The 27449-nt window shown below is 42.8% G+C and overlaps 1 protein-coding gene across 1 annotated transcript; it reads left to right on the forward strand.

The window, feature by feature from the left end:
- The first annotated feature begins 702 nt into the window (after positions 1-702).
- On the forward strand, positions 703-27449 carry WDFY1 (WD repeat and FYVE domain containing 1). The gene is made up of 12 exons (XM_019533067.1): positions 703-892; positions 8819-8886; positions 9926-9999; positions 11018-11072; positions 12386-12536; positions 16423-16535; positions 18613-18739; positions 20074-20179; positions 21066-21167; positions 21925-22055; positions 22569-22677; positions 24651-27449. The coding sequence occupies exons 1-12, from the start codon at positions 756-758 to the stop codon at positions 24708-24710; spliced, it is 1233 nt and encodes a 410-aa protein (XP_019388612.1). The 5' UTR covers positions 703-755; the 3' UTR covers positions 24711-27449.

A 27449-nucleotide genomic window follows, 5' to 3' on the forward strand; every position in this document is an offset into this window, starting at 1 on the left:
CTACGCTGGCCCCAACAGCTAGGAAGGGGGTTGACACAGTGGAGTCCTATTTGAAAGCTCTGGGATATCTTGTGACTTGTGTTTGTGCAGCTCTCACGCTGCTACTGCCAGATAGAGTCTCAGGGTGGGCTAGGGTGCTGCAACACCCAGTGGAGAATCGCTGCCTGGACAGCGAGTGCAACAGTGCCCTGACAATGCAGACCCCAGCCCAGGGGCTGAAGGCTGGGAATGGAGCAGGCAGACCGGGAGAGGGCAACATCAGGGGCGGCTGCCTTTCTGTGGCAAGGTGCCCTTGGGGCTTTTAGAGGCTACAGGGAATCTGCATACTGAGAACTATGACTAGATGGTCTTTGGCTCCATCATATACTGGGACTTTTGCCCAGCGCCTCTGGAGCCTCACTTCTAATCCTGACATTACAGGCGTCACTCCCCCCCTTAACCTGCCTTCTTGCGCTGCTGCTTTCTGGACATGATGGCACCCTCCAGCTGTGCATCCTAGGAGGGATGCCGCTATTCTGGACATTACGGGACTCTCCAGAAGAGCGTCCTATCGGGGGTTGGGCGCCGCTGCTCCGAACATTACGGGCCTTTCCTGCGGCGCGTCATTCTGGGAAGGGGCGCCGCTACTCTGGACATTACGGGCCTTTCCTGCGGCGCGTCCTTCCGGGAGGGAGGTCGGGCGCCGCTACTCCGGACATTACGGGCGGCCTCCAGGCTTTTCCCCGCGTCGCCGTCAGCTGACGGGCGCTGGCAACATGGCGGCTGAGATCCATTCGCGGCCGCAGAGCAGCCGCCCCGCGCTGCTCAGCAAGATCGAGGGCCACCAGGACGCGGTCAGCGCTGCGCTGCTCATCCCCAAGGAGGACGGCGTCATCACGGCCGGCGAGGACAGGTGGCGCCGCCGGGGGGCCCGAGCGCCGGAGCAAGGGCCGCCTGGGGCAGCGAGAGCCGCTTCTCTGCTCCCCTCGGGCCGCCCCGGGACGGGAAGGGGAGGCGGGGCGGGGGAGAGGCAGACATGCCCAGCGTATCGCACCGACTCGGTAGCTGAGATTGAAGCTCCCAAGCGCCAGCCACTCTTCCTCGGCTCTCGGGGGTTTAGTACCTTCATCTGAAGAGCGATGGCACTAATTACACCCCCCCCCCCTTCAGTGTATTGCTGAGACTTTCTCTGGGGTTAAGTAAGACGTTGGTGTGAGTTTAACCTCTCTTCTTATGAGGAAGAGGCAGAAGATGGTGAGGGTGATTATCATGAGCACCTTGTGTTTTGATGTACACGTGCAGATTGGTGGCTCACTTCCTTTGGCAGGTGCCCTTAGAGGCCCATGGGTCATGGGGCGGGGCTGGGCAGCACCTGGGCCTGCTGCAGTACTGCTGAAGGCCTCGGCACAGGCACCAGCCCTTGTGCTTCTGCTCAGTGCTGTCAGTTTGGGGAGGGGGTCCCCGGGTCTGATCTGTGACCACGAAGCCCGGAAGAGCCCTGCCAAGAAAGGCTTGTCCAAACTAGTCCCTGCGGCTGGAGCGATTTTTTTTTTTTTTGGCAGAACCTCCTCAGCACAGATGCAGTTGCACATCTGCCTTCGGCTGGTTTAGCTAAGGGGGCTAAAAAGTGTGATCTTCTTCCGACCTGAGTTGGCAGAAGTATCCCGGCAAAACTTAAGTAGCGTACAGTACTCCAAGTCCTTTAAATACGATGTGAGATGACAGTCTTCCGGCTTTTTAAAATTCCGCTGCCTTCTGCTTGACTTCAGACTCACTTGGCTAACTGTCTATCTGAAAATTATGGGCTAAGGTGAAGTGTTTTTAAATTCTGAATTTTTCTTGGAGACCAAGATGATGCAGTGTATATATAAGCCATATTACATTTAGTGGCACTGCATTACCACTTATTACTATTATTTCATTTGAGGGGTTGTGTTCTTTGATTCAGTGGCCTCCAAGCTAGTTTTTACAAGCAATAGTTTCTGTGCCAGAGCTTGGAAAAAGCTGCTTGAGATTAAACTGTTTTTGTTTTGTTCATTGCTGAGATAGTTAACCACACTGGTTTGATTTACAGCTTCCTCATGGCAGCAGGTTCTAAATCTTGTCTTTCAGCTACAGTCTTTATTTTCTTCTGAAAACCCTGTGCAGCCTTGTTGGCAGCTATGGTAAAAATGGGTCAGAAACCTCAGTATGTGGACTCCACATTTTAGTTCTTCCATCTTGTAAATCCACCTCCTCAGACTAGGAAGTAGAGGCAGACTTCAGGGAGATAAGGAGTAAAGGCTGCAGTGACTGATTGATACATGCCCTCCCCTGTAACATACAGAGCTACTTCTGGAACTTGCAAAGGTTAGGGGGGTGGGGTTGGGAGGAAAGGATCTAAATGAAGGGTTTGGTAATGTGTAGTAGACGTATGCCTCCTTTATTCAGCAGCAGTAGTAGAAAGTCCTACGCAAAGAAAGCAGAAACCTAGAAAGAGCAGGATATGGCTCTACTGTTCCTATTGACTGTGAACAGGTAGGCTGTAGATTCTGCTTTTAGCTACACTTTACATTTCAAAGTGTTTCCAACTGATTTTGTATGACTGCGTCAAGTCGGAAGCTAAATCAATTTTTAATTTATTTACCTGAGCACCCGTGTGTCTCATGAGCAGAGATCCAGGTTTTCCACTTCCCATGGGAAAAACAAAGTAAAACACAGATTTTCCCCCTTTACTGGAGGAAAATGAGGATTTCTCATTTTAACAGAAAAAACAGTGGATTTTGCTATTTTGCAGTGAGCCCTCTGCAGGCTGACAGACTTCCAGCTTTCAGGGGGCTGGGAGAGAGCAGGAGAAGGGCAGTTGGGCGTGGGGGGCCATGAGCATGAAAATGCCCATGGCCCTAGGCAGCCTGGAGAACAGCTCCCACAGGTAAGTGGGGGCAGGGCAGAGGGGATTGAGGCCCCCATAGGAAGGAAAGGAGTTGGGCAGGACTGGGGCTGCTGCTACCCAGCCGTGCAGAGTGCAGGGCTTGGGGCCCAGGGCCACAATGCATGGCCGCAGTACAGGGCTGCTGGTGGCTCACTCTGGGGGTGGGGGAAGGACCCCACCAGCTCCCCACTGCCGCACGCACTCCTGGGGAGGTGCGGGGGGACCCATTGCCCCCCAGACCGTGCACAGGGTGGGGGCAGGTGCAGGATGCCTGTTGTGGGATTCAGCTCCCTTCCCCAGGGCCTCTGCAGCCTACCAGGTGTGATCTGGCACTGCAGGGAAGAGTAGGGCTGTGTAGGAAAGCTGCTTGCTGCTGCGAGCTATATAGTGCCTTGGCGATGCATCCCCTATGTGTGGCAGCAGCACTGGGGCCAGGTGGCAGCACAGGGTTGTGCCACTTGCTGCTGCCACGCACACACGGCATGTGTCTTAAGGCCAGTGCAGAGCTCGCAGTAGCAAGCAGCTTTCCTATGTGGTCTTGCCGTTCCCTGCAGCGCTGGGTCGCATCTGCCCTGTGCACAGATCTGGGGGGTGTGGGTTCCCCCTGCCCCCCCAGAGTGCCTACAGTGATGGGGAGCTAGCCCATCCTGCCCGAGCCTGCAGCAGGGGGGTGGAGTGGGGCTGATTTGTGCTTCACTAAAGCAGCTGCTGCTGCCGCCTCCTGGAGGCAGGGGGCTGTGGGCCCAAGTCCCTGGCCCCATAGCCCTGGCAGCTGGGACCCCCCTCTGGCAGGGCTGAGGGGGGAAGGGGCAGTATGTGGGGGAAGGGGGGAAGTGAGGGGTACCACCAGCAGGGCTGGGGGGCAGGGAGTGAGGGGTACCAGCAGGGGCTTTGGAGGGGCCTTTCATCTTAATCATAGACTTTTGGGGTTTTATCAGAAGTTGTGACTCTTAAATTGGAGGGGGTGGGGGTAGGAAGCAGGATCTCTGCTCATGAGATTGGTGCTCCTTTAGTGTTTCACGCGCAGAAAATGTTATGTGGATTATGGAAAGCTTGAAAAGGAAACTTGAGGGAGAGATCATAGAGTTCTGCAGAATAAGCACTGAGGTATTTGTCTCGGCAGTTTCTTTAAATGTCATCTGTTTAGTGCGTTCACAGTAGTAGTTGTCTATAACTTCAGTAGTGTATTTGTACATAACCAAATTCTGGAACTATAGAAGTTGACTTGATTGCTGATGGGGGGGTGTTGGTTTTTTCAAACCAGGATTTGACTTTGAGGCAGTAGCTTAGAGGTTGTGGAAAAATAGCATTTTATGTAGCTAGGTATAAATACAGTTACAGAATGAGTTGATGATATTTGTTGAGGGGAGAGTTGGGGGCCAGGTGTTGCCTGGTAGCTTGTCTTCCAGAATATTCTTTGAAAGAAGCAACGTGAAAAGTAAGCTTTCTTGGGGACTATTGTTGGAGTGCCAGCCTTGGACATGAAAACCCCGGGTTCAGTTCTTTGTCGTGCTGTAGACCAGTGGTCACCAACCAGTAGATCGTGATCCACTGGTAGATCTTGGAGTCGATCTGAGGCTGGGGTGGGGGGGCTGAGTATGCACGTATATGCCCCAGCCCAGCAGATCAGTCCATGGAGGAGTGAAGGGTTAGGGGCTATCGAGGCCCCCATGGTCAGGGACAGTGCTGCAGAGGCAGGAGCAGGTGTAAGCTGAGTGGGGCCCTGGCCAGCCGGGACTTGCTTGCTGGGGAGGTGTGCCCCCAAATAATTTTTTCTCCTTCTGCCTTGATCTGCTCCTCCCTTCCCTCCCCACAGACTTAACTGCTGGGTGGGGTGGAGGGGCAGGGTGGCAGCCCACAGTAGATCTTGGGTTGCTTTTAAATGCCAAAGGTGATCCCCTACTTAAAAAGGTTGGAGACCACTGCTGTAGACTCTGTGTGTGACTTTGGGGTATATCTGCATTGTCCAAGGGTGGCATTGCAGCTTGTTCAGATGTCTGAATTGGATATTAAACTGTCTAGCTAAGGCACTAAGTGCAGTGTGGCTGTGGCCCAGGCTGACTTGTGCAACTGAAAGCAGTGGAGTTATGGCAGCACAAAGTATGGCAGCCTGAGCTAGCCTTGGCTGTATGAGCTACAGTTGCACCTTTTGTGTTGCATTTTAGAAATCCCATACTATCATGGTATCTGCCTTCTCTATCCACAGCAGGGGAATGATTTTTAAGCATTCCTGGCAGTGCTGGTCATACAAATACTTGAGGGTAAGGGGGATCTGAAGTGCTCAGACACAATGTTTATGTGGTCATCTAACATGCCGCCTCTCTCTTCTTTGCCTCCCCCACCCCCAACCTTGGCAGTATCTTTTTAGAGTAAATAATGACCATTGTAACTTTTTTTTATTGGTAGGAGCAACTGAAATGCAGAAGTTGGGGGTTCCACTGGACCCATCAACTTTTCCATGCTCAAAATGTCTTTAGGAGGCATACAAGTAATGTCGCACTTGTTCAATAACCCATTAAGAGAGAAGTGTTCTTGTTGACCCCATTATGAGGTAACAGTAAATGTTATGTAGCAGTACCTGTTACAATCCTTTAACGTGTGGGTTTTTGTTTTGTTTTCTTTTTCTTTGCCTTTTTGTTTGTTTGTTCGTTTTTTTTCCAGTGCATTTTGTTCACAGTGCAGTGTAGAAAACTGAAATTCATTTCTGGATCTAGCTATGAACTGTAATATGTTTTCACCAGGATTCTGTTCCTTAGTATCAAGACTCTTCAATTTCAGTGCAGCCACTTAAACTAGCTCTCAAAAATATTTGGAAGAACCATTCAGCTGAATTGAATCATGCTTCTAAAGAGTCTCTTAACTAATGGGTCACACTTTTGTAAAGATGCTGATAAGGTTGGTCTCTCAACATACTTTGAGGTAAGCTAGTATTTATTTCTAGCTTGCATAACAGAAACTTGAGCTCCAACCAAATTCTGTTGGGTATTGAACATGAGACCGTTTCCTTAAATAAAACTTGAACTGAAACTGGAGTTCAAGAAAGATTGGGGGATTTTTGGCTGTATAGTTGTGGAGCTCAGATGAAGAGCCTTCTTCAAGTGTGAGGAGACTGTGGAAAGAGAATTATAGGAGCACTCAATCCAAGTCCCTTGTTTTTGGATTAGACCCTTGTCTACCAAGAAGTTCACTTTTTTCCACCCCCCACAAAGAGGAGCATACCATAGCTGGCAGTGGGGTAATGGAAATACTGATTTAATTATGCATCATATGTTGAAATTTCATTACATAGGGGAATCTCTTCAGGTTTTTGTTCTGCTGTTTAGAATCGTATATGTAATACTCTGCCCTCAGCAAAAAGTCTGTCATCCATCTCTGACTGAAAAATGCACACCGACTATTAGTTCACTTCTTAACTCGCATCAATTAAGGAAAAACTTTGAGGCAGAGTTTTGCCAGTTTTGTGATTTCAGCTCTTGTTTGAGAGGAACTCTGTGTTCATAAGGCTAAGTACATGCTCAAGATATTACTTGATTAGCAAATAGCTGGCAAACCATGGAAGCACAACACAGTTTCCAAGCTCAGTATAATGTACAAGAGTCTTGAGAGGTAACAAAGGCTATTGTAGGTGCAAAATCTGCTATGTGTTTTTTTTTTTTTTTTTCGATTTTTGGTATGGTTACCAACGGTTTATTCTGACAGTAAGTAGAAAACAAAGGTAATTGAAGGGCTCTGGTCAGAAGTGGAAGGGGTTTAAATTTATTCAAACCAGTGTTGTGAGTCTAGAAGTTGTCTAAAGCAGCGGGTAAAAAAGTCTGTTTTTACTTCTGGCTGCTTTAAATTTACTGTTTGCTGACTTCAAAAAGTTGGGCCTAAATGGAAGAGGTATATTGCTATGGATCCTCATGTGTCTCATTTAATGAAACGAAATTTAGCGTCTGGTTCCTGCAGCAAGCTGAGGATGGTAGGGAAGCCATGTCACTTTTTAACTGCATGACTTTTTGATATGCTGCATGATGATGAGCTTGGGAAGTGTGCAGTGCATGAGGATGGATGCTGAATGAAAGCTCGTTTGTACAATAGCTTGCTTTCTAGGCTTTGAACTGAATAAAGCAGCATCCTTGGGGCAGGAGAATGGTGTCTAGCCATACCTCAAAGCTTGTCTTGTAATGCAAATGTGAAACGACCGGGCTGGAGGATGTATGGCAGGTCTTATGTTAATGTGCTAACCTGAAAAGCCTGCTGAGCTTAAGCATAATTTAAGGTTAGAATCTTAACGCAGTGGGCCAACCCGGAATGTACTAGTTGTCTGCATAGGCTTGCCCTCCTTCTGTATCTATTGTAACTAAATTTATCTTGGTTAACTAACAGATTTGCATGAGTAACTTTTTTAAAATTTAATCAGTCTTATGTTTATGTAAGTTCAAACTTTAAATAATTTCATTAGTCCACTTGAGAACACCACTACTAGTTTCTGACTTTGTTTGCTAACACTTCAGTGGCAGAATCCTGTAATTTCAGACTTCCTTGTGCCTTCAAGGCATAATCCAAATATTTCCAGTATACCACTATAAACAAAAGTTCAAGTTTGTTATTCATGGATTCATAACAGAAGGTGAACAGTAGCTTGGAAGAAGCATAAGATTTAGCTTCTGCTTGAGAGAGAAACTTTAAAGGATGCTTATCTACTTGAGTTATTTTAAAGTTGGATTTTTTTTTTCCTGATGGAGCCCTCTTCAAATATATCCAGGATGTTTTAACAAGTTTTCTGCTACTCTGCTGACTCGATCAAATTCTCAAGGTTTCCCACTCCCTTTTTTTCTGAGCATCTGATTCTGCACTATTAAAAACCCAGGGCTGACTGGTGCCTCCTGAGTCTGGGGCGGCATAATATTTTGTGGGCAGGCCCAAGGACAGGCCAAAAGCCCCATATCCACTCCTATACTTCTGTGCCATGGATGGGTGCCCCTTCCCCCCCAACACACCACTGGCTAGGAGAGCAAAAAAACTGGCCCTTCCTGAGTGGTGCTGAGTCAGGGACCAGTGCCTCCTGTGCTTCCCTCCACCCCCCCATCACCTGTGTTAAAAACCATGTAAGTTTTACCTTTTTGTCCTCAGATTCAAACTGGGGCAGCATCAGGCTTATCTGTCACATCTTCACCTTGACTGTTTGTTTCAGTTCCTGGTCAATATTAGTCAATTTTTCTTTTCTGCAGCCCATGGGGAGCATTGTGGAAGTGAACTTCATGCATGAGCCAGCTCACAACCTTTAAAAAAGGAAATATGATCATACACAGAGCAAATGCTGCAAAGAGGGTTGTTTGGTGGGGGTGTCGGGAGGGCAAGAATCCTATCTTCAGCAGCCTGTTTATGGGTGACTTTTCATTTGACTTCGTATTTTCATCTCAACTTTCATTTGAACTGTGGAATGGACTTCAAGAAGAGGCTTGGGCCCAATCAGCCTGAGACTTGAACATTAGCCACTGGTAACATGGATGCTACTATTGTCAATCTTTGAAAAGTACTGAACAGAGTGGTGCCTATGAGCTGAGTGTGCTTGCATGGTAGAAACACTGAAGTTGCTTGTATTCACAAAAATAAAACTGAGTCTGTTTTGACAGCAAGAAGGCCTAATCTATGTATCTGCCCTAAGTCAGACCTGAGTCTTACCTTTTTTTTTTTTTTTACCAACGGTATCCACTTATAGACATAAGCCAGACTTTTGGGCAGGAAGTTTGAACTGGTTGTGCAGCATATAGACGGCTATGGGGGAAGCTTATTGGTGGCACTTTATAGAGAGGTTATTCAGCACTAATAGCTATTGGAGTAGCTGGAAATCCAAGAGGCCTGGAGATTAACCAGTGCAGTTGTGTGCATCACTCCTCCTAACTTCCCTTTTTTTCTCCCTTTTCCCCTTCTCCCCCTGTACAGAACAATTCGAGTATGGCTGAAGAGGGACAGTGGGCAGTACTGGCCCAGTATTTACCACACCATGTCATGTAAGTATCAAGGTCTCTCAACATTTGGAAACTTACTCTTGCCAGGCTCAGCCGTACATAAGGCTCTAGTTCTATGGAGCTGATGTAACAGCCATTTGCTATTGTCTTTATTCATATATGAAGCCCCCTCTCTTCCTTCCCCCATATAGGTTTCATTAGAAGGGCAAAGAGATGTTTACCCAGGTATTGCAGAGAAAACTGATTTGCAGCCCATCCCACACAAAATATGTCCTAATAATTACAACTTAACTAATGTAGAAATCTATATGATGAAAGAGACTCTGGCTATGTCCTCCTGAGGATGTGTTGTCTCACTTTAATTCCTTCTCCCTTTGCCTACCCCCCCCCCCACTTCTGAGCACTTTCTTCTCTGTCCTGCAGACTGTATTTCCAAGATCCTCCTTCTCTTTTTTGAGCTCTTTTTTCCTGGTCTTACACTAACTGTCAAAAGAGCCTGTAGGTAATTAGGTGGCCACAGACAAAATTTATCACTCCCCTCTTCCAAGATGCAGATCTTAAAGTGCTTTCTTGTATCAGGTTAACATGATCAAATGTTACTTCTGTCCTGCCATTCCTGTCCTATAGTGCTAATTACCATGATCAGATCCCAGAAAAACATGGTCCGATACAATTGTACTGCCCTGCATGTCATACCTGGCACTTGAAATGCCATTTCTTTGGCTTTTGATGTGAAGGTTCAACTTCTGATCTGTAACTCTTTTGGCCTTGATCAAATTCTTTTTTGGCTTTTTTTGCCTGTCTGGCTTGAATCTCCTCTTCCAGAGGCAGAGCGCCTTCATGGGGGTTTTTTTTTTCTTATGGTATATGTACTTCATAAAGTAGTAGAGGAAATTCAATCAAAAACTATTTCTGCTTGCTTACCCCCCCCCCGGGCCAAACAAACCTGAAGGCAGTCTAACTGTCTCCTGCTCATCAAAAACAGTCTTTTGGTCCTTGTGGTCCAAAAAGCTGAGTTACTGTGATTATATATGTACTTTAACACCTGTCTAATTTCTCAATGTACTGGCTTTCTTGGCAGCTCCTTGTTCAGCTATGGCTTATCATCATGACAGTAGACGAATATTTGTAGGTCAGGATAATGGAGCTATTATGGTAAGTTACTGCAGCAGTTTCTCTAAAGATTTCCAGTTAAGTGTAAACCGTATCAAGCTGCCTGCTGGAAAATTGTGGATTTTACTAGACTGAGTGTAACACAAATAGAATTAGTTATAGCTGGTCCTTTATTTTGTAATTAGAAGAACTGAAAACTGTATTTGAGGCTTCTCTTGAACACTGTTTCTGTGCTGCTGATTATCCTTGCTTGTAGTGTAGATGTCTGTAGAACTAGGTTTTTCAGCTCTAAGGGGAGGGTTAACTCTGTACACCTTGCATCCTTCCTTTGTGTAGACCCTGTTCCTCTTTCTTTGCCTTTCATGTGTGTATGTAGGTGGGAAGTCCTACTCCTGACTAAACTTCAAAATGATTGAGACTGGAAACTTCTTTTCTAGGAGGAACTAGTATATGGTGTACTAGATGAATGTATGCCTGAAGTATTAGAAGACATTTTTACATTTTAAACAGCTAAAGTTAGCTAGTTAATGTATCTCTTACTTGGGCAAAACCTGAGGAGGATGCTTGAAAATAGTAGTGTGCCATTGCAGGGTGGGGTACGGTAGAAAGGAGTGGCTGTTTATGCCTGCTCAAAGTGATCGTTTTCACTTTCCCTCTGCTCACCGGCTCTCTCCTCACTTGCTCACTCCCTCCCCAATAGGCTTTTTGTGACTTTTTTTTTTTTTTTCAGCCAAGGATGTATTATCTGTCCAGGCAGATGATAGTAGTAAATCTTTTTACCTTAATCTGCAGTCCATATGCTAATAGAGCATCTGCTAGTTTTTGGGGCTTCTGAAACCTTATCAATATGTAGCACAAGACATTTTCTGCCTCTGGGTGCTAGCCTGTTCATTCTGTGAGGTTATTGCTTTGCTTTCTTTGCCTTGTTTTGGTCTTGGTATGAAGGATCTTCTTCAGACAGGCTGTTTTGCAACAGCTTGAGTTCATGTACCCTTCTGCTATCTAACTTCTTTTTTTTTTTTTTTTTTTTTTTCCCCTTCCTCCCCCCATCTTTTTTTAGGAGTTTCATATCTCAGAAGACTTTAATAAGATGAATTTTGTCAAGACCTACCCAGGTAACATAGTGTGGTTCTACAAATATATTTCCTTCCCAGAGAATTTTAAGTTTCAGACCTGAATGTGAGAAAATGGAATAGTCTGACATGCAGTCTGAGTAGTTTTTGGGTGGGATGTGATTACTGTTTTTGTTTTGTTTAAGTGCAGCTTGTGGGGTGTTGTACAATTGGACACTATCATCAAAAAGTTGAGTTTACACCTGTATGGGATTTTGATTTGATAGTTAATCTGCAAAATGCTGAAGATTTTAGTTCTGACTATTTCTGTTCAGATGTAATATGTCCCTAGATACTTAAATCTGTGGATAACTAATTTATTTAGGGGCCAGTGGAGGTGGCAGAAACTGACTTGAATACGTCTTATAGAAGACTACATAGACTCTCAAAATAGCAGTTGGTGTGTATGCTAATAAGGGGAAGACTTGTATGTAGGTGATAATTAAGCAAGGATACCTTCTGACACATTGGAGCTTAAGTGACTTAAGAGCCAAGAAAGTTTCCCCACTTGGGTTCTAACATTATCTTCACTAACAGAGACCCAATGTGGATGAAATAGCTTTCTTCCAAGCATTTAGTACTACTTATAAAGAACACTTGACCAAAGTCAGTTGGTTAAGTTGCTAGTATTCAAGTCTACTTCTCTTTCCCCTGCATATTTCTGGCCTTTAGCATAAGGCCGTCTGTAGGCCTTTGAGGTAATAATCAATTGGTCTTATGACTTTCTGACATAATGTTCTTGCCTAAAATAAAGACCTCTCTTTCTTAAAAGCAACAAAAGCTCTTTTATCATAAAGCAGATGATTTTATGTTTTAATCAAGAAAAAATGCAGGGGAAGGTGCCTTCTACTTTTTGTTTTCTCTTCAACTTTTTGCATTAAGCTTCTTTTTTGCAGCATTCTACATAATGCTGAACTACCTAATTCACTGGGGATCAGCTACCAGTCTGTCTTGACTAGAAGGGGTCTTTCGTTTTGTGGGAGATGACTAAATGAGAGTTGTCTTGGATTTAAACCAAGTTGCTCCCCCCCCCCAATGCAACCCTGCTCCTTCAAACATGCTGATTTCATTAATCCAATTACTGTAGTGGTGAATTCAGAGCTGAATTATGGTACTCTTACTTCTGGGTTGCAGTCAGTATGGCTAGAGGTGAGGTAAAAGTCCTGTTCTTCTGGAATTGGTATCTCCAACTGCCACATACTACTTGCCTTGGGTTTTTGTGTGCTTTTTTTTTTTTTTAAATGAGACTTCAGCTGAAGCACTTGTAGCAAAAAGTTCCAAAACCATTTTATTTATTTATTTATTTTTTTCCACAGCTCATCAAAATAGGGTTTCTGCTGTCACTTTCTGCCTGACATCAGAGTGGGTTATCAGTACTGGTCATGATAAGTGTGTCAGCTGGATGTGCACCAGGAGCGGAAGCATGCTGGGGAGACATTACTTTACCTCCTGGGCTTCATGCTTACAGTATCCTTTGCTAACAAATTGGAAGAACAGATTTCTTCCCCTCACACCAACTTAATTAGCTTGAAATCTGAAGTTTCCTTTCTGTATAACAATGAGGTTCAGATTTGTTTGTTTTAAATTTATCTATACCTCTGCTTCACTTACAAGGAAGGTTCTTAGCCAGTTCTTAATGGCATAAGTAAATTTCTTGGTCTTCTGCCATTCATTATCTTCTATACTGAATACAGGAGTTTTCAACCTTTTTGGGTCAGTATGTACCCCTGGCGGCCAGTCAAGAAGGCAGGAGTCCCCTGACAGCCAGTTGAGTGGTGGGGGGTGGCCCTGGCAGCCAGTTGGGATGGTCTCAGCGGGTAGTCCACACACTCACCAAGTACCCCCAGTTGAAAAACCCTGGAATATAATGAACCCAGCAACTAACTCCTAAGATAGCACCTTGTTTTTATTTTTCAAGCTTGTAAATTTTAAATGACACCAAAGGAAGTGAATCTGAAATGTATCTACTGGTTACAGAAATGAATTGCAACTCCTACCAGATGTCAAAGCCTAGTTACTTTTTGTTTGGTGTTTTTTTTTCCTGTTACCAAACTATAAGAAACTGGACTTTGTGCTTTACAGCTTGTCTGCATGATATAACTTATGTTTATCAGGTTATACTTTCTTTTTAGTTGGAGACAACACTTTTTAATTACACAAGACAATGTATAAATAGTCATCAGATTTGACCTTGTGTAGAGAGAGAAAATTAACTGACTTGTATTTCCCCTAAGATGTATTTTAAGTACTGGAGCAAGGTAGCTGTGCATGCTGGTTAGGTTGTAATCTCTTCTAGGAAGGCTTATTCTTGGATGCACCTTTTATTGGATGCTCTGGGTTCTCTCTCTTACCTGCCATCTCCTACTTAATCTCTTGTTAAAGCTACTCCATATCTGTAAGTATTGCTCTGTTAGCACATGGCGTTTTATGGCAGTTGGAACACAAACTTAGTTCATTGTCCCATGGTAAGTCTATCTTAAAGAGAAGGTTGTTTCTTCAACCAGTCTTCACTTTACTTTCTAGGGTTTTCTAGGCCAGCTGGAGAATAGCTTCTTTGGAAGCTTATCCCTCTGCATAGTAGGGTTGTGCTGTAGATGAGCCTTATCTGGCACTCAGTCTTATGTTTTTTCCCTTAATTTCCTCTCAACCCTAGTTGGATCTCTTCCGCAACTGGTCTCCCTCTCATTGCAAGTTTGTCCCTGTCCCAGCTGGGTGCAAGCTATGCATTTCTTCAAAATTGGTTAATCTTGCCAGTCTTTGCAGTTTTGTATTTATTGCTATTTATGAACTGTCCATTTTTGTCAGTTACCAGTTTTTATGTTAATTCCTCTGTAGCCAAGACTTCATATGAAAGCTACAAGCACCACATCAAGAGGCACTTCCTATCTTCCCCTTGCTGTCCTCTTATTTCTGTTTGACATAAGTTAATTTTACAACCTTATCTTCAGTCTCTGACCTTCCAAGTATAGGTCCTTTCCAAGGTGCTCTAGCAATTGTTTCCAAGTTGGATCTGACTTATTACTTGCTGCTAAATTATTTCTGTCCCTTAATGTTCATGTTCAAGAGTTGCCTGCAGCTTGCCCCTCTGTCACTAGTTTTTATTTTTTTGTCTGAAAAGCTGTGACGTGTTCCCTTCATATAGTGCTGTGGGGTTTTCGGTATGTAATTAATTTTGCGTGGGAAGTATGTGCATGAATAGTATTATCATCATGGATTTTTTTAATGTGCTTTAAACTTGGCGACTTGTTAGCAAATGATATGGTCATAACAGCATCACCTCATAAACTGCTTAAGACTGCCACATTGACCTTCAGCCATAGTCTACTTCCAAGCCTGTCAGTCCAAAACCTGGATTTCCCAGCATTATGAACTGTAATTCCCCAAAAAGAAACAGCTGTCCAGCCCAGTGCCATGCTTATTGCTTGATTTTTATTATTACTTAATTAGCTGTAGGTGTTCAGAATTTGTCATTCAGAAGTTAAAAACAAATACATTCTAGTACTTGAGTTCCTTAGTGATTTCAAAGAAATGTACTTACAGAATTGGGTTCTTTTTAAGGCCTCCCATCTGTGCACTGGCTTGGCTTTCTCTGTTTTTGAGGAATTGAGTTACTTATGAAGTAACACTGGTAGTGTAGAAAACAGCACTAAAATTGAAAGCAGTCCAATCTTACTGCATATTTATTCCTAATGCAATGCTGCATGTTCTAAATTGCCACCCCAGTGAGAATAATGTGCGTTTCTGTTCTCATCATGAGATTGACCTGAAGGGCAGGCAAGGGAACCAAATCCATAAGCATCCAGTTTCCACTCTTATTGTGAACCAACTCCAGCTACCTTTGTAGGAATATTCTGGTATAGACTGTTAGGGTGGAAATGTAAAGCTAGATTTTTTTAATTTTTTTTATTTTTATTTTTTTTAAACAAAAAAACCCCTTATTTCAGTTCTTAGTGACATGACTCCTTTTCTTTCTCTCTTAGATGAAATATTTAAATAGCAAACAGCAGGTAGCAAATGCCCTTTTCAGTGTGTTCTGAGTATTCAGCATCCTTTATGAATCTAGATATACTAGTTAATTAATCCTTTTGGAATTCTCTATAGAGAGAGAAAGCTGAGTACATGTTTCTTGGCTGAGTGTTGTCTTCGAGGTGATGGCAACATAAACTTCTGGAAGAAGGAATACTGATAGACACATTATTAAAGGTCTACACAATGTATAGCCTCTGACATGAAACTTAATGGGCACACGGTGTTTGAACATGTTGCAGTAAACCAGATCTTGAAACATCTGTTTTCTTACCCTTGTGGTAATAGGCAACAGACCTCTGTCGGGAGTCTCCGTAGGTTTATTCCCTTGAGTAGGGTGGTTAGACTTATTTCTGAGATCACTTCTATCCCTGTGCTCCTAATGGTCATCCTGATCACTTAGTTTATGTGGTATCCTTTCCTTTTTTTACCCTTTGTCTTGCTTGTTTACATTGCTGGCTCATGAGCAAGGGACTTGCTTGTGAGCAAAAGGAGATCTCTTGTCCTCTGCTTTTAGGCACTAAGTGCCTAATTTGGAATAGGCAAATTCTAATAGACAAATCTAACCAGGAAGCAGAGCCCTGCTCTGGGAGGTGAGACTAAAGTATTTCTTATATGATGGTCCAGCTTGCTTCTGTTAAGCCTTAGTTGCCATGACAATGAAACATGCCTCCCCTCGTCTCCCCCCCCCCCGTTCTCCTGGCATGAAATAAATAGGCCATTCCTGTTCATATAAATGACATCTGCACACCCCCATCCCACTCCCCACAGCCTCTGCCTCTTTTCCCTTGCTCCCCCACAACTGTCAGATGCTGGCTGGGCTCTGTTCCCTGGCAGAGTTTACCACATAGAAACACGGCCCTTCCCAGGTCATGCAGTGGTATTGGCTGCTGATTTGGCTGAGTAGGGGGCAAAATTTCCATGTGCCCTGTGCTCAGGAGGGAACCCAGCCTGAGCTAGAGCAGAGCTGCATCTGACAATATTGGTGGGGGGAGGAAGGGGGCACAAGTGCAGAGGGCAAATAGGGGGTGGAGGTAGGAGGCTGCTGTGGGTCTGACTGGCCCTGAAGCTTCCTGCCCCCCACCCTCCATTTTGTATGCAAATCTAAGACAAAGGGCACTTTTTCCTTGCTCCATAATGATATGGGGAGGGGGAGGGCATCACCTTAGATTTGAGTAGATACAGTAATTATGGGGCAATAGAAAGTCTCATTGGAAAGCTTTGGCTTCTGTTGTGGTGTTTGTTATAGCTTGCTTTAGTTATCCAGATTGTGAGTATATTAAGAGGGCAGGTGATGCTAGCTTGCTGGTCCTTGACTCTTCTTCAGATATGATTTTGATACTCAGCATGCTTTTGTTGGTGATTACTCTGGACAGGTCACACTGCTGAAGCTTGAACAGAATATCTGCTCAGTTATAACAACACTCAAAGGGCATGAAGGTAAAGTAGCTTCCCTTTCACTTTGATTACCAAAATTTAGAATAGCCACTTTATAGCAGAAGGCATGAAATTCAAACTTGCATAACTCTTGATCTAGGTTCTAGATCAGTGGCACACTCTACCTTTTTTTTTAGTCTTTTTTTTTTTTTTTTTAAAAAAAAAGGCACCCTGCTGGCTTCTGGATGTAGTGGGCCCCCCATTTAAACAAAATAGTGTATTAAAAGATACCATGACTGGAAATGTTTTTTAAAATAAACTGGAAAAAACATACATGAATAACATTAATATTAATTATAAGTCTGCCAGTCCCTGAATGAGAACTGCTGCTCTAGAAAAGTACTATTATGGCTCCTATTGCTATAAGGTCCGAACACCCCAGACTTCATTTAGTTCCTGAAAGTGTCTGAGGCACTTGGGTATTTAAGTGTGTGGTCCAGAAAGGCTTTTTAAAAGCAAAATAAGGTTCCTTCTAGGAGCAAGGGCTTCTTGTGCAAGACATATGATTAGCAATAAAGCCAATTTTCCCTAGGTTGGTGGAAACCACTCACTTTCTCTTATTTCTCCTCCCTTTTTATGCAGTATAATGAAGGGGCAGCCCTGTGAAACAAGGAGAGAAAAAGCTTCCCCTGCAGGAGAGATACTTTTACATAATAGCTGGCTCTCTGCTGTGGGAGGGGTCCAGCTGGCACAGTGCAGTGTGGCACGGCACAGCTTGATAGTACCTTTCACCAGCTTTACCCTGGGGCTCTGTTTACAGGTTCCTTCTTGGAAGGGCCTCTTGGCATAGGGCTGCCCACTGTTTTCCTGGGGAGCAAAGAGGCTGGCTTCCTTCCAGAGCTCCTGCCTCGTCCTTACCTGGGTCTTACCTATGTCCCCAAGTGAGCCATATCCTGTCCCAGAGTTGCATTAGCTTTTTACTGCAGCTGTTCTAGCATTTAGAACCAGTGGGGCAGCTGACCTGGGAGCAGGGACGCTGCATCGCCCCTAAAAGGATCTTGTGGCACCTTGGTTGACAATCTCTCCTTGCTGTTTGGCTTATTTAGAAAAGTGAAGTAGTGAACTTGCTGAAGCTCTCTAAGTACTCCTCTAAAGAAATATTAGGAATTAAACTTTTGATGCTTCCAAATAACCTGACAGTTCAAGTAGCTAAGAACTTGAGTTTTTTCCTAGTAAGCTGTATGGTCTTCACTGAAGGGCTGACCTCTTGACCCTTCCTCAAAAGCTGGGTAGCAGCAACTTTTAGAAGTAACTAAGTTTGTGCATATAAATAGTTAAGTTTGCAGCATATATGCACCCACCAGATGGCTACCTTTCTCAAATCCAGATTGCATTCATTGAAAAAAGAAAAGGAATGATCCATCTAGGTGATTTTAATATTTTTGCCATTTCTAAGGCAAAATGGCTGTTTGTTTTCTGCATACATTCCTTTTGCACAATTTAACTTTAACCAATGATAACTGTGTAGAAATGTGTAGGGTAGCTTCTCTAAATTATGGGATTTAAATGATTGAATTGATGCATTTGATTTCTAATTCCATATCTTGAAAATAAATGGAGAACGTGATAAGCAGGGCTCTAACTAACCCTAAAGTGGAGAATACAAGTTTCTGTGTATTGTGGCAGCTTTTCTTTCCTGTTTCTGGCCAAGAGTTGCTAACTTTCTGCTTTCAAGTGCCTGAAGTGTGTAGATTTTTAGGCAACTGACATGTAAGTACAGGGGGTTGAAAGGAAATGGGTAACCGAAGTAATCTTTCAACTCCCTGTGTCCTACAAAAAAAACAAACTTGCCATTTTAGTTGCTTCTATTTTAAAATTAAGTGATTTCTTACTTTTATTTGGAAACTTGAGCTACAATGTGAATGTACTTTGATACACAACCGAGAGCATCCCATAAATAAGTAGTAGTCTTGCCAAACTAAACAGTATTGGTTGCTTGTTTGTTTGTCTGCCCTTTGCCCTTTTAAGGTTTATTTGTGTAACTGTAGTGATTTATTGTTTAAGCTGGTAAACTGCTAAACATGTTTACAATACAGCATATTCCCTTTTGAGTTGGTTCTTAAAATTTCCTTTCTTCTAGGAAGCATTACTTCCTTGTGGTGGGATCCTGTTCAACGACTCCTCTTCTCTGGAGCATCTGATCACAGTATTATCATGTGGGATATCGGTGGAAGAAAAGGACGAACACTGCTGCTTCAAGGCCATCAGTATGTAGCAGTGAATTATGGGGGGGAGGTTCTTCCTCGTACTCTGGCTTTGGGCATCTCTTCAGAGAGACTGAATGGTGGAGCAAGCTGTCGAGTATTAGTCATATCCTTTAGACAAGATGGAACTCAGCAGTGTATCAAGCAGCATTGCAGTTGTAAGAGAATTTTTCTGTCAGCTTGGGCTCTCCTGGAGTGGGGAATGGCAGGATTGCAGGCTAAAAATAACTTTCTGAAGCTGAGGTGGGAGAAAATATTGCCCATCTGATGCTCCTAAAAGTTCCTAATATTGCAGTGCAGCGGTCAGATTCCACTGACATAATTCACCTTTCATTGGAATACTTTCAGAGGTTGGAATAGAAATGGGGAGGAAAGGGATAAAGGTATAGCATTTTGAAGGGAGAGCCACAGTCCCTCCAGGGAAGAGGGGCATGCAGATTTGAGAGACCTGTGCAGGGGCTCCCCTTTGGAAGAGATAGTGGAGGGAGAATGGGCCCACAATGGCAGACCAAAAAGTGGGAAGAGGGTTTCTGTCTGCATAGGACCCAGATATGAATGGAAGTTTAGAGTGGGGGAGAGGTGGGGGCAGAGTGTTGCTTGTAGAGCTTGTTTGTTTCATACTTTGAGCTTCGCTATAAGCTATCCTAAGCCACCTTTTTATACAGGGTGGCATAAATGCATGTGAATGCACATATTTATGTAAAGTCATTTGTTCTGATGTGTTGTCTTTGTCTCGGCTTAATCGGAAGAGTACTTTTTACCTGGCACAGCTACAAAAATCTCTAAAGCATCTACACACACCTTTTGCCTTTTTGACAATCTCAACTAATTCCTACTAGTCTGTATAGCAACATGCAGGTCTAATGGGTTTGCTTAAATGTATATTGCTCTATAAATTTTAGATTGAAATAAAAATAATTAGACACTTGTATGAGTGTTTTTTAGCTGTATCTTAATCTGTATGGTGTATGGAAATTAGTTCAGATGTTCATAGAGCCTAAAAAGTCCCATTAGTTATGACAGTGTCTTGCTGGTGATCTCCCTTCAGTGTAAGGATTTAAACTTGCTGCTTCCTGGCCTAACATAGTTCTAGCATAACTGCATCATGGCTGAGTACTCAGCAGTTCAAGTACCCGGTTAACTTCTAACCTACACTTGGCCATTGCCAGCACATTAGGCTGTTGCTTGGTAGACTTGCTTTAAGATAATTCGACAGCTGACAGGACCTGGTCACTGACTTTCAGCTTCTGCCCCTTAGGTGGGTCTTTGAAAATTCACACCTGAATTGCTTTTTGCTTCATTTTTTCAAGGGCAAATAACGTTCACTCTGTTTACAGTGACAAGGTGCAGGCCGTCTGTTACCTCCAGCTCACACGACAACTGGTGTCCTGTTCAGCTGATGGCGGAATTGCTGTTTGGAATATGGATATCAGCAGAGAGGAGGTAAGAACTTGTGCTAGTGAAAAGACTTACACTGCTGCCAGGCAGACCCATCCTAGAAAATCTTACTAGGTTAAGTTAATTTTAGTAGCCTTAGCTGTATAAGTCCGTTTCCCAGGAAATGCTAGAAATTCCCGGAAGTTCTAGAAATATTTGGAAGCATTACAGACTTGACTAAAGTGTCTCAATGCTAACTTCAGTGTCAAGCTTTCAGATGACAGCAATATTTCTGAGAATGGTAGTGCAACTTCTAGCACATCTGTAGTTCTCTTAATGCATTAATCTCCAAAGCCTGGCCAAACACTTGCAGAGAAGGTAAGGGGGTTGTGTGGAAACTAAGCACTACATCTTGTAAAAAAGATGAGGTTGTGGGTGGTGTCATTAATCCTTCATTGACAGTTGAGGGGAAAAAGGATGTTAACGCTGGAAGTGGCTAACTAGATGAGAATAAGGATGTTCCTGCATTTTTGGCTTACTCCACAGCCCTTTCCTGATCAGCAGGATCTGGACAACAAGATCCAGACTTCAAACCCTGCAGCAAACTAACAATTCAGCTATAGCTTAGTCAGTTTTTCTTATTAAAGTACTGGTAACACACAATGCTGTGGGCTAAAAGCCATGTGTCGGAGGTGCATAGAGATCTTGTTAACTGCAGTTATGACTCCTTCCCCCTGCACGTAGCTCAGCGCTGTATACTCTGGTTTTTGTGTGGCTAACTTCATGCAAGACAGTTTTTAGAACAACTAGTGTAATGCCTTTTAATGTCCAGAGCTGTTGCAGGGAGTATTTCTTTAAATTTCACTGTGAACATCTAAAACAGCCCCTACTGGTCATGGTACAGATGATGACTAATATGCCAAGACTGGGATTCTTTTGTTTCTTTCCCCAGGCTCCTCAATGGCTAGAAAGTGATTCTTGTCAGAAATGCGAACAGCCTTTCTTCTGGAACATAAAGCAGATGTGGGACACAAAGACACTAGGGTTGAGGCAGGTGAGGATATGACTCCTAAATCTTCTGCAGTGCTGCTACTGTTAATGGACTATGATGTCACAGGTCTCTACAACCTGTCTGTTCTTCAGCACTTTTAAATGTAGGGGACACACCCACTTTTTCACTTAATTAAACCTTTAACATTGAAAAGTAAGGAAGCTTGTGTGGCTTTAGTGGTCATTGTCTTGTGTTTTATATTGGGTGGTGTTGAGTTTGGAGCCAGTGAAAATCATCCTCCTCCTCCCCACCTCTACAGCAACCTAATGTAAGGGAAGATTTTAAAAAAAATCAGTCTTAATGAAGTGAGCTGGACTTCAATGAAAGTACACTGATTTGGTACAACAACTGTATTGTGAAAGAAGACAAAATGGCTTCAGTGCTTGCATTAGCAAACTGTTACTAGTATGCAGACCTTGCATTGGACACCTAGATGGTGTACTGAAACACTAATGCTCTTTCCTGTGTTGTTTTGCTGTGTTCATTCTATAGTGTGCAAGGTGAAATCTGTTTACCTTTCTGGGGAACCCATGGGTAGGGAAAGGATGTAGAATATATGGGATAAGAACCTGGCTCTGGAAGTCTGCTGTCATTCCAATTGAATTAAATGGGACTAGGTTTTTACCCATGGGACTATGGTCTTTAGGTGTTAACTGGTATGAAATTGTACTAGTTTTAGTCAAGTGATGCCTCCCGATGAAGTTGCTTTTAGGTAGGCCCCTCATGTTCTGAAATGCCTGTTTTTTGTTCTTGTTTGAAGCATCACTGCAGAAAATGTGGCCAAGCAGTGTGTGGTAAATGCAGCACCAAGCGGTCCAGCTACCCAATCATGGGCTTTGAATTCCAGGTCCGTGTCTGTGACTCTTGTTTTGAGTCCATCAAGGATGAAGAGTAAGTATTTTGAAAGCTCAATCAGTCGTTAACTTCTTCCAACAAGTATTTTGTTTGTGAAGTGAGAACTTTCTAAATAATTAGTTGAAGTTATTTTGCCCTATCTTTCTGAAGGGGTGGGAAGTTTGGCAAGTTACAGGAAACTGGTAAAGGTACATGGGGAAACCTACGGGGTTTTTCTTGTTCGGTTGGGGGTTTTTTTTTTTTTGTTTTTTAAAGAACAGCAATGTAAAGGAGTATACCAGTACCTAGCAGACCTCAGTTCTCTCTAGATAAAGCATAAAAAGAGTGCCACAAACCACAAAGTTCTAGCTCAGGTTTGTGAGCTCAAATTCTGCTCTTAAAATTGAACAGAGCCTGGACTAAGCAGGGCTTTCTTATAGATAGCCACTGTTGTGAGGAATGATTTAGACTTTATAGAAGAGTTTTTACTTGACTGTTCTGTATTGCTGTAATGTATTGTCTGGCTCTGTCTAATGACTGTCTCCTATTTAAACTGTTTTCTCTTGCTAGTCGTGCTTCCTTAGCAACCTTTCATGAAGGAAAACACAACATTTCCCACATGTCCATGGACATCTCTAGAGGCCTAATGGTGACCTGTGGGAGTGATCGAGTTGTGAAGGTAGGATTACTTCTTCTCTACACAATGTAACACTCCATCTTTATAAAGATAAATGACAGTGTTAAGCCAACAAACCAAATTAACTTTCCTTCTTCTTAGTGGTTGCATTTCTCAGTCTGCTATAAACTGTGTAGATCTGACTCCCCTGACTTTACTCTGACTCTAGCAACAATAGGGGGAAAAGATTACTTGGTGGGTTAACATGGAAATGATCTCCATAGATTTAAAAGATTGCTTTTATAGTTCTGCTAGTTTGGGATGATAGGGAGATAAAAATCCCTTTAATTTAAAATGGTAAGGATTCAGTTATACAAAGCAATCCCAGCCGTGCATGTGACATCCACTGACCTGCTCTGTATTATACAAATTCTCATTGTGCACTTAAACTTCCCTAGAGATCATCCTGTCTCTTGTACACTTTAATTTAATTCCCACATGTAATGAGGGGGGAGGGACTTTGAGTTTAGTGAGCATCTTGGCTGCTTGCAGACAAAGAAGGAAAAAACCAAAAAACATGCTTTACTGGAGCAAGCAGCACATTACTTCAGCCCAGCTCTGCAGCATCTGTATAGATTGGGTGCTTCAGTGGGGCTTTTTGGCACTTAGCTAAAACTGATTCAGTCAGGTATTGGGTAAAAGCCCCACTAAAGCACCCAATCTTTACAGATGTCAGGTAAGCCAGGTCCAACGAAAGTGCTGCCTTTTTGGTGGCGGGGCATGTGTAGGGCTTGGCACAGGAACATACAGAGTTTAAAGTAAAGCACCATTTGTCTTTTTGTTTTTTAAGGGCTGCCTGCAGCCCTTAAGACTAGTCTTCTGCATGTGTATATGCTTGGACACTTCTACCTTTTTAAGTATGGGCTAGTGACTATTTCAGACTCTCAAATTTCAGATAAAATATTTATTTCCTGAGAGGCACCACTATGCATGCAATGCCAGTGTAACAGTTTTATCATAAGACCAGGCTGGCAGTAGAGCTTCTAAACAGACCACAGTGAACTTCTTACTGTGATTGAAACTACCTGCATTGTTTTCCTTGCAATCACAACTGGTAAGTAACAAGATGCCATCAGGGTCCAGTATATTTGCCTCTGTGTGCTGGGGAAGGAGATATGTGGAAGAAAGCATAGTGTATTCCTTTAACCTGCATTAGATAAAGCCAGGCATTGTGGCATAAGTAGCTGCTAAGAACCCTGGCTCCAGTGCTGGTGGTGATTTTAAGCCATGTTGTAGCAATGCTACTTTTGGACTCTAGCTGAAAATGTGCTTCTTCCGTGCCCAAATCCCGCTTTAACATCTTTTAAAAAGTGGGGGGAGAGCTGCTGTTGGAATGTGCTGTTGAGTTGCATTGGGTGTTGTACTGTTTCTGCACAATTGCAGTGATACAAGTAGGTTAAACAGTCCTGACTTATCTCGTTGGTGTTGAATTAAACAGGACTAAATTCCACTTCCACTGCATGATTATGTAGTGATACATAAACTGTTCATAGCTTATTTGAATTGAAACAATTATTACCTCTCTGTACCTTTATTCTGCTTTCAGTAAGCAGTTCATGTAACCTGTATGCTGTTTCACAAACATATTTGAAACACATGTTTTCTTGCACTTCCTCTCAGCAAAATGTGCTTTTCCTGTGCTCCCTGCTGTGCCTCATGTGCTCCACCCTTTTAGTACCCTCCTACCCTCTGCTGTCTTTATGTGCTCTCACCTGGTTGTACATACTTAATTGCCTCCTAGCTCCTGAAAAATGTACCCTCGTCAAACAGTAATGGTTTTGCATGTCAGCAACATCCATCTTAGCTTTTAGATGTGAAGCTGGGGTTAAGCCAACAGCAGTTCCTTCCTACCATTGTATAGGACGAACTTTTTTGGAAGTAGTGTGTCTTGTTTTGGCAGGTGGTCAAAAAGGGATTGAAATTGTTCAGTATTGCATGATGTCCTGTGCAATTCCCCATATTGTGTTTTCTTTCAGATATGGGACATGACACCAGTAGTTGGTTGCAGCCTTGCAACTGGCTTCTCATCACGCTGATGTGGGACCTAACTGATTTATGCACCTTATGTACAGCACCATGCACCGAATGAATGAAGTCCCTCCTAAGTTTATTGCCACAAAACACTGGTTGCTTGATCTTCTGCTGCTCTTCCAGGATGGACAGTCACTGTTGTACAGCACAGCTCTACTGGACTTGACAAGAATCACCTTGATTACAGAAATGCAGTTTTGCAGCCTGTTAGATGATTGCAGGGGGGGGGGAATAGCTTCACCTGCAACATGTCACCATGATGCAAGGACCTGGTTTACATGTGTTTTAATAATGTGCTCTGTCTGCTGATAACTCTTTAGATACTGTGCAGGAAGGACTTATCAGAGTAAAATGGGTTTAGTGCTCTCAAATTTGTGCAAGTAGTAAATAACTTATTCTCACTTCCAGTAAGCAGTCTCTTTGGAACTACTTGTCTGGTACATAGTCACTGTCTAGATTTGCCTCCAAAGGGCAGATTTGGTTAACTTTTTGGAAGGAGGAACTATATCTTTCTTTTAAGCTGCATTTGATTAACAGGGTAGACATTCCTGTAGAGGCAGCACTGGAAGTAACTGTTTTGATTTGTAGGAAATCTTATCCACTAGCTGGCTTGGAGTGTTGTCTGCAAGCTCAGTTATATGAGAACTCATTTTTGTAAGGCCTCTGTTCTGTTCAGATAGCTTGCAACCATCTGCAAATAATCCCAGGCTCTTAGACATGCTCAAGTTATATTTAGACCCTCTTTTGGCTAATATGTATACTTTTATAATTCTTCTATAGTAGGAAAAAACTGCATGTGTTCACAAATAGTGAGAGCAGCCCATGATATGCCTCAAACCATATGCACAGTACAGATTTATTACAGTACTGTTCCAATGGAGAACCATACAGACCTTTCTTTGAGTGTAATGTTAAGAAAAAGTCCCCTATATAATCCTAATGGATTCGACCTTTCTTTTTGTAGAAAGGTTGATAGTTCCTTCCTTTATCATGAAGAAACTGTCTGCAGTTAAAATGTAGCATTAATTTGAATACTATCTTGGTTTTGCTTTAAAATTGACGTTTAACCTTGCTGAAATATTATTTTCTAAAGCAATAATTTACCAAGGTACTGAATATTTCCTGGGAATAGTTGCCCTCCACTGCACCTTGGGTCTAATACTAGGAAATGTTGTCTATAGTACTGGTCCTTGTCTCTTCTAACCTGAGAACAGTGTGGTAAAACTGTGGCACTTCTGTGGGTGGTGTATTTGCAGGGAATGTGTAGATACAGTTGTGATCCATTGGTCTGTCAGTTATAAATTGCCTACATTCCATAAATATTTGTGTAATACCATAAGGTTATTGGCTTACAAGGGCATATTAAATAGCAAAAACAAAATCTTTTTAAGTTTTTTCAGCTTTATCATGATAGTGCATGGTGCTTTATCATGTGCTTTATCATGATAGTGCATGACCAAGTGGTGCTATGGATATTAGAAAACTAAAATTTATTGTTGTGTATCTTGATAGGTGATGATGATTGCATTCAGTAACATACTGCGAGTAGTGATTCGTGATGTATTATCAAACCCTGATCTTAACAATGGACAACTGTTATCTAAAAGTAAGCTTAATTGGGTATCCATTGAGGCACTAAAATCACATTATCAAATTTTAGCACTAGTCCTCTTCCTTTAAAACTGGCTTTGTCTAACTCCTTGTATAAACCCTCTTCAAACATACTCTTATAAGGAGAACTTGCTGGACTTCCTGTTGCCTCAGACATGGCATCCCAGCTTGCCTACTTTTTTAAACATTGCCCTTTCTAATTTGTAATGTAAAAGAATAAGTAGCAAGTGAGTCTTTTTTTGCCCGGTTTGTATTAAGAGAAATACTAGAGAAACAAGTACGTCTCTTCCCAAAGCTACTGACATCTTTTTTTTTGCCAGAAAGCGCACAAAACTTCAATTCATAACTGCTTTAGCTCATGATACACTAGGAAGGGAACACATGTTTAGAATGGATGAAAAGATATTTATTTTGAACATTCTCACTCTTCACCTGTTTGTGTCCCATCTTGCATGGTTTGCTAGCAAAGAATAGATGTAACACTTGTGAAAACATTCTTCTCTGTGATATGTGCAAAAGAAACCAGAGGCTGGGTCTTGTAGTGAAAAATCAGATTTAGTCCAATCTTGACTGTCACAAAAGAGAGACTATTTTGGGAGCCACAGTATCATCTGTTCCTCGGGGGCTTTTGCGGGGAAATCCTGGTTCCTCTTTAATAGCTACAGTATCCCAAAGCAGAAGTCAAGAATTTTAGGACTAAATGCCAGTTGATCAGAAATATGGTGTTCTTAAAGTGGCCTGTGTTTCAGGGATGATCTTTACCAGGAGGTAAAGAGCTAGCACCACCTAGCTTCAGCTGCTTCAGTTCTTATCACACTGGTATTCTAGCTGTCCAGCCCTTTCAGTCTTTTCCCTTTTCTATGAACAAGTTCTTCCATTTTGACAATCACTTTTTTTTCCCCCGATTCTTACTTCAAGGTTTTACCAGTAGATTATACATTAAATCTCCTTCAATTAATCCTAAAGAATATATTTTCTATGATGTGCATTGAAATAAGAATTATAGAGTCACTTGGATACAACAAGGTAGTTAGAGCTGACAGGAGATCAGTTGATCACTTAAAATTAAACCTTGAGTAATTTGTACAACCCACTTGAAGTGTACATGTCTTGCTTTAATTTAAAAAGGCACA

The sequence above is a fragment of the Crocodylus porosus genome, unplaced genomic scaffold, assembly GCF_001723895.1.
Source record: "Crocodylus porosus isolate Cpor-Errol unplaced genomic scaffold, CroPor_comp1, whole genome shotgun sequence".
In the NCBI taxonomy this organism is placed as follows: Eukaryota; Metazoa; Chordata; order Crocodylia; family Crocodylidae; genus Crocodylus; species Crocodylus porosus.

Excerpts from the sequence above, each read along its gene's own strand:
- WDFY1 (XM_019533067.1), top strand. The coding sequence starts at position 756 with ATGGCGGCTGAGATCCATTCGCGGCCGCAGAGCAGCCGCCCCGCGCTG. Across the intron at positions 8,887-9,925 it reads TATTTACCACACCATGTCAT|CTCCTTGTTCAGCTATGGCT; the intron begins GTAAGTATCAAG and ends CTTTCTTGGCAG. Across the intron at positions 22,056-22,568 it reads GAGTCCATCAAGGATGAAGA|TCGTGCTTCCTTAGCAACCT; the intron begins GTAAGTATTTTG and ends TTCTCTTGCTAG.